The sequence below is a fragment of the Pseudochaenichthys georgianus genome, chromosome 17, assembly GCF_902827115.2.
Source record: "Pseudochaenichthys georgianus chromosome 17, fPseGeo1.2, whole genome shotgun sequence".
NCBI lineage: Eukaryota > Metazoa > Chordata > Actinopteri > Perciformes > Channichthyidae > Pseudochaenichthys > Pseudochaenichthys georgianus.
In genome coordinates, this window is record NC_047519.1 from 30,553,196 (window position 1) to 30,560,611 (window position 7,416).

The 7,416-nt window shown below is 42.0% G+C and overlaps 1 protein-coding gene across 1 annotated transcript in view; it reads left to right on the top strand.

Moving 5' to 3' along the window:
• lpin2 (lipin 2) overlaps positions 1 to 7,256 on the top strand; it is a 39,279-nt gene extending 32,023 nt beyond the window's left edge. The window contains exons 17-20 of the mRNA XM_034104038.2: positions 649 to 801; positions 2,538 to 2,652; positions 3,296 to 3,399; positions 4,382 to 7,256. Coding sequence (XP_033959929.1) covers positions 649 to 801; positions 2,538 to 2,652; positions 3,296 to 3,399; positions 4,382 to 4,526 — 517 coding nt within the window. The 3' untranslated portion in view covers positions 4,527 to 7,256. The remainder of the gene's footprint in view (positions 1 to 648; positions 802 to 2,537; positions 2,653 to 3,295; positions 3,400 to 4,381) is intronic.
• Positions 7,257 to 7,416: the final 160 nt, after the last annotated feature.

Genomic DNA, 7,416 nt, shown 5'->3' on the forward strand with positions numbered 1-7,416 from the left:
TCCTCAATGCTTGAGTCACGCAGACAAAAGAAACTGGAAGCACACCAAATAGGTTGTAGTGACCTAGTAATAGTATAGAAGTAACACTTTGATTGATTCGGTATTACTGCAGGGCGGTGTGTGTGACGTCAGCTTGGTTAAATTATTGAAGGAAAAGGTACAATGGAAGTTCAAGCCAATGTTGGGCTGTTTGCCTTATGGTTTAAAGAGAATAACTAATGTTTAAAAGAAACGTTTACACAATAATTAAATAAAATATTTAAAACCCAATTACCCTTATCAAGCTACATCCCACATTGAAAAAGCACATTGCATTAACTTACAGGTGTTATAAATGGCATCCTTTGCTTTCGGCTACTTTCTTTCTTCAAATTCATATATATTCATAGAGAAAGTCCACTATTAAAATGTTCGATTTTTTAATTAAATTGTGCTAAATTCCCGATCTGGACTGTCCTGGAGATTTTACGGAAAGTAGTTGTCTAATGGCAATCAGCTGGAATAGCTAACGGATCGATGGTACAGTATGACACCAGCAGCACATTATGAAAGCATGTGCAAGTGCTATTCTTAGCAATGGCTAATGATGGTTGTGATATTGAGCTGTATGTGAACAAGTGTTAATGAGCACCGTCTCCTAATTGACAGGAACGGCTACAAGTTCCTGTACTGCTCAGCGCGAGCTATCGGCATGGCGGACATGACACGAGGTTACCTGCAGTGGGTCAATGACGGAGGCACCATTCTCCCCCGGGGACCCCTCATGCTGTCTCCCAGCAGCCTCTTCTCCGCCTTCCACAGGTACGAGAGCATTCAGTATTAATGACTACCAGTTTCAGTTTCATTAAGAAAGATCTGTCTTATCCTGAAGTCATCTCATACATTAAATCCCCCTTATTACAAATCCTCACTTTCAGAGTGAAATCCTTTTTGTCAGCAAACTCAAGTTCATATTAACTTTCTCAGACTCCAAATCTTCTCTAAATCCTTATTCATTATAATAAGCCAGAGGTGTTAAGGCCTCAGAAAACTCAAACTGAATGTGAAGCTCAGAAGGTGTCGGTAACCTTGCAATCAGCCCCTAGTAAGATATTCATGTTCAAAATCTTCTTGTTATGCCTTCACTTCCTTTTTAAATCTTTATTTCTGGTTTCCACCGTCGGCTTTACACTGTTGAGAGTTTCGTCCTCACAGACGGAGACAGCCGCCATGCAATGCCCTTGATGGACAATTGACATTTATTAAGACTAGCATCTAGCTGGGAATAACAACTGATAGTGGTACTGTACCTCAAAGAAATGATGTTTGTATTAATAGCACAAATTACCTCGGAGATTATGCCAAAAATATATCTCAGAATTTAACAACATTTTATGTGATAAAATGTGTTGATGTCAATTTAATTAAAATACCATAACACTACGCATAAGGTGACAGATGTAGCTTTGCACGTGCATGACTGTCATTCACTGAATAAAAGTGCCCATCTGTTATCCTCTGGCTTGAATACCGAATACACACACACACACACACACACACACACACACACACACACACACACACACACACACACCCACCACACACACACACACACACACACACACACACACACACACACACACACACACACACACACACACACACACAGTATGATACAGGCCTTGTTATGGGCCCCTTGACATCATCATGAATGGAACATGACCAAAGCGGGTGTGCTGTACTCATGCGGTGTCAAAGGTCAGCAAAGTAAACAAACGTACATCTTATATCTGTATCTTACATCGTTTCAGTGGGATTCCTCGTTGACCTTTACCGTGTACATCATGGTTACTGTGTCACAACGGCAGCCTACAGCATGTGGAGTTGTATCTAGTTGCACTTATTTGCATTATTGACATACCCTCCTCAATTTAATTTGCATATAACAGACCTCCCTACCATCCTAGCATTTGGACCTCCATACCTCATTTGCATAGTGCTGTATTCCATCAAGAGAAGTTGTCTCAGATATATTTGTTCAAATTCAGAGACGAGGAGTGAATGCCAAGTGAAGCAGAGCATCTGTTACTGGGCGTCTGGACTGACTCTTTAATTGAAATCTAGGCTAGTTGTGGAGAACTGACTACATAAAAGATAAACAGATGGGAGTAATTAAAGTGAACAAATCAAATGAATTAACTGATTTGATTTGTGTATTTCACATGTATACCTCCTTAAAGCTAATTATAATCTTTAAATACCCTTGCAGTATACAAAGAAAAACCCCACAGTTAATGTGGAAAAGATGGGAGAAACCGCAGAAACCAAAGGGGAGGGGTCCCTCCCCCAGGATGGGAAATGTGTTACAAGTGTCATGCGTATTGACTGATAGTACTACCAATACATTTGAAACACAGACATAGACAATCCATTATCTAAAGCAAAAAGGATTGGGAGAAACCGAACGTGGATTTGCCGAAGTTAACTCTCGTTCAGACTTGACCCACAGTAAGGACGTGCGTATGAGTCGCTCTAATCGAACTGTCTGTTTCCTGCAGGGAGGTGATTGAGAAGAAACCAGAGATCTTCAAGATTGAATGCCTTACAGATATCAAGAACCTGTTCCAGCATAACAAGCAGCCATTCCACGCCGCCTTTGGGAATCGAGCTAATGTGAGTTAATGAGTGTTTGAAGATGTCAGACTCCCAGACATTAACGCGCTTACATGTCAAAGAGCCCTGTTTTTTTCCAGAAGTCTAGGCAGACATGATGTATTTGCAATATCAACATGACACGTTGGCTATCAATTAGAGACACAAACATATGAAACCAGTCCTGGGCTGAACCTGGGCTGAGGTCACTGGCGGAGTTTGGACCCATGAGGCACCGTCTGTGAGAGAGAGCTCCCGCCGCCGGGCACAGCGCACCATCTTCAGCTGCACAAACACCAACACCCAGATGAAGCACTGCGGCGGCCATCAGACCCTCTGTCTCTCACGCTCGCCAAAGAACACAAACACACAGTCTTTCACTTCAGCATAGATATTGCCATTACGTGTGTTAGGTGGAACACAAGTCTGTGCTTCATGTTATTCAACACACCTGTCAGTTTGTCCGCAGTTTGTGTTGTATGAGCTACTTTCTGAAAATAGCATCATGTCAGACGGCTTTGAAGGCCTGGTTGCTCATTTGTAAGCATGTTAAAATGAGCTGCTTTCACATCCTTTTATCCCAGAGAACAATTCAGCAGATTGTTTGCGTTTTATTTACATTTTGGATTAGAGATGTAAGCTTTCACTCCTTTCTTTCCTTCAGGATGTGTTTGCCTATAAGGAGGTGGGAGTCCCAGTGTGTAGGATCTTCACTGTCAACCCCAAGGGAGAGCTGATCCAGGAGCAGACCAAGGGCAACAAGTCCTCGTGAGTGCATGACCTGACATTTACTGCCTGTCTCATTAGGTGGTTATAGTACAAATAAGACATTGGTACCATTAGAATAAGTACTACAATTGTAAAAGTGCTTGCATTAATTGTAGTGTGTATATATATATATATATCTGAAGAAAAAATCCACCCAATGAAAAGTTTTAGCAGATAGAAATCCGACATTAAAGTTGCATTATTCAATGGTTTTATTCTAACTGTGAGGGTTCCTCACTGCGATGTTCACGTCAAACCAGAGGTCGCGTTAACCGAATATTTTCCGTCTATGACGGATTTTTTTTAACAATGACGAAAGCAGTCTGTCATTTTGACAGATTAGAACAAACTCGGAACAGCGCCAAAGTTTCCCCGCAGCGAGGCTCCGGTGTTATGCCGTGTTATGCATGCCCTCCAAAAAGGAAACCATACCGTTTCCAAACCTAACTGTGCCGCCGTACAAATCATTGAAATGTCTGAGTTTTGGCTTTACGCTGTGCACGCTCCCGCGAGGTGCAGCAGCCATGCATAACACGGAGCATGTGAACTGTCGCCCCCCCCCCGTTGACAGTTCACGAGCATGCCCCCCCCTCATCAGAGTTGTGTAAAGGCCATCGGGTAATTCTGGATTTTGACGGAAGTTTTACGATCCTGTCCGTCAAAATGACGGGCAGCGAAAAAGTCTAGCGCAACCTCTGCATCACACAGAAAGGTATTCTCTCACTTTCTTCTGAGCTTTATGGAGGGGTTTCAGTAATATCATACGTTGCTTGATTTCTAACAAGCTCAAAATGTGTTCCAGATTCATCTATTTATCAACACATATACATGTTTTAAAATAGCTTTTAAGATTTACATATAGATGTAAGGATGTGTGTAGGTCTGTATTTCATATATGTTGATAACGGGAAGTCCGACAAAACGGAGGCTTTGAATCATTTTTGTTCCGTCTCTATCTTCACTCTTCTTGTCTCCCCCACAGTTACAGCAGGCTGAGTGAGCTGGTGGAGCACGTGTTCCCTCTGCTGAGTAAAGAGCAGAACGAAGCCTTTGTGCTGCCGGAGTACAGCTCTTTCTGCTACTGGAGGCAGCCCATAGCCGACATCGACCCCGAGGAACTGGTCTAATCCGGCACTATGGAGATCCAGGTGCCCATATACATGCAAATAGACTGTGCACTTCAATGCATCTCCAGGAGACACGTGGACCGAAACACAAACTCTCCTGCATCACACACACACACACACACACACACACACACACACACACACACACACACACACACACACACACACACACACACACACACACACACACACACACACACACACACACACACACACACACACACACACACACACAAAGGGTTATGACCATTAACTAGCTAATCACCCATTAGAGATAACTGGAAGTTTTCTCAAGAACAGTAAATCCTGATGAATAATCCCTGAGAACTTTCGTCCCTAGCAGACGAGAGACAAATCCTGAGGGAAGATGGTCATCTAATTGAAGACATCCGAACCCAGCGAGAGATCTGTCCTCCCCGTCAAAGTGCAGCGATAAAGATCTGAGCATAATCTTTGTTCTCTGTAACTTCTATAAACAGGATGGTCTGCACTTCCCATCAGGGACCGACTGAAGCCCCACACGAGGCGTTGGCTTTCAGCACTAGAGTCTGCACTCTGCAGAAGGAAAATACATCTTTCTCGAATCACGATTTTGTACATGTCCTGAATGCCCTGACTAAGCCAAGTGATATGTTCAAAGCAAAGACGACGCACAGGGTAGGCAATAAACACTGGCCACTAGTTATATGCTGGTAATATTTAGCTGTGGCTGCTATGTTTGCATAGACACAGGTCTCCAGTCCTTTCTCTGTTCTAAAACATAAAGTATTGAATAGGGGATCCCTGCTTCGCCACCTATGAACCACGCCTTGTCTCAAAAATCATGTTTCCATATGAAAGTGCAATGCCAATTATGTACATTTGTTTTTGACCTGGAACAAATATGTTTCTAATCAAAGTCTTCAGAAGTTTGCATATACATGAGTTGGTCAATTATAGGATTGACCCCCATGGTTGTTTGTTAACCATGTGATACTAAAAGTCTATGTTGACCTTTTTCCTACTTGACTTCAATAACCACGACAACAAGCCAAACCGTGATCTTTTTTTGAACAAAACCAAGTCTGGTTTGTTTAAATTTACAAAAAGTAAAAACTTTGTCACTGAGAAAAATATGTTTCTTTAAAAACACAGCTGGGAATGCAGTTTAATTGTACAGGAATGTTATGTTGTAGGAGACAAAATAAGGGTGATGTGAGCCATACACTTCATTTCTCCCAAACTCTGAGTAGGTGTTCAGTTTGGTTGCTGACTCTGGATCTGTTCATTCGTTTGCTGATCACCACTTTCCCTGCAGAACTTACCACGTTCATAGCTACTGAGTCATGTTTGTTACCGTTAATATTCAAGGTCATACCAGGGGTACATTTTGCCAACAAGTATGTTGAACAGTTAGATGAAGGAACTCATTATATTTTGTGTAGCTGTTATTTTAACATGATTATTCTGTTCTACAAGCTCTGGCGAAATCAAGTGTGTTTTGTTAACAATGCAGTCATTATTTATAATAATTGGTATGTTTAAGTTATTGATTTCTATCGTGATGCCTTTGCTTGTCTGAAAAAGTAATTTATTACCAATGCAATGTGGAAATACTTCAAAATGCTACTTTGTACGGTTGGTCATTGGTTAACATGCACTTAGCAGTGACTGCTCGGCCTTGTATGGTTTCTTTTTTTGCCTTGTATCCTATTTTCACAACGATCTGTATTCCTTGGTTTACATTGAAACATCCTAAGGAACATTCCTCAGAAGATCTCAGTCCGCAGCTGTAGTGTTCAAATATGTGTGTGAAAGAAAAGATAACGCTTGAGTTGAAATAAGCATATCTGGATGAGAGGGCTTAACATGAAGGATTTACCCTTGGGCGAGATCCTCTGGGATGACGATGGGAAGATGTGTGTGTGTGTGTGTGTGTGTGTGTGTGTGTGTTTCTAATCACTGAGTTGTGCTGCTGTTGGGGTGACTGACATGATGCAATCCTCCTTTGTTCCCTCAGTGGCTTTACTAAGATGTACCCAACGCACTTTGTCTAAGCTGCACCTCTGACCCGCATGCACTTCACTGAAGGGTCTCGACAGACAGAGTATCAGTTTTTCAGAATTATGTCAATATGAGGAATGTTGAAAGGGGATTTGAAGGCTTCAAAGCAAGAAGAGGGGATGAAAAACAAAATCATGTTCAATTAGGGAGCTGTGCAAAGTGTGTATGAGTGTGTTAGAACTGCAGCGATTGGTTGACAGGGAAAAAACACGTACTTTTCGGATTATCGTATACTATTTTTCATTGATTAATCGTTAGTCAAATGTTGTTTTCAGCCTCTAAAATACGGACATTTCTGGATTATCTCAGTTTTATTTTATATTAAATTAAATATATTTTGGTTTGTGACTGACAGGACCAGACTTCACATCGGTCTTTGGAAAAAAAAAAAATGATGCAATATTTGTATTTTTCCCAACATTTTACCAAGTGATTAATCGTGAAAATAGTGGGCAGATTTGTCGATAATGAAAATATCTGTTCCAGCCCTATTGGGGGTGTGTGTGTCTGTGTGTGTAGGACTATTGACTGATCCCGTGCCTGTGGTAGCAGAGGAAGAGCCTTTGGGTCTTGTTGGGAGGTAAACGGGAAACACTTGAGGAAGCGTTCTGAAAGCGCTTCACTAGCAGTGTGTGTGTGTGTGTGTGTGTGTGTGTGTGTGTGTGTGTGTGTGTGTGTGTGTGTGTGTGTGTGTGTGTGTGTGTGTGTGTGTGTGTGTGTGTGTGTGTGTGTGTGTGTGTGTGTGTGTGTGTGTGTGTGTGTGTGTGTGTGTGTGTGTGTGTGTGTGTGTGTGTGTGTGTGTGTGTGTGTGTGTGTGTGTGTGTGTGTGTGTGTGTGTGTGTGTGTG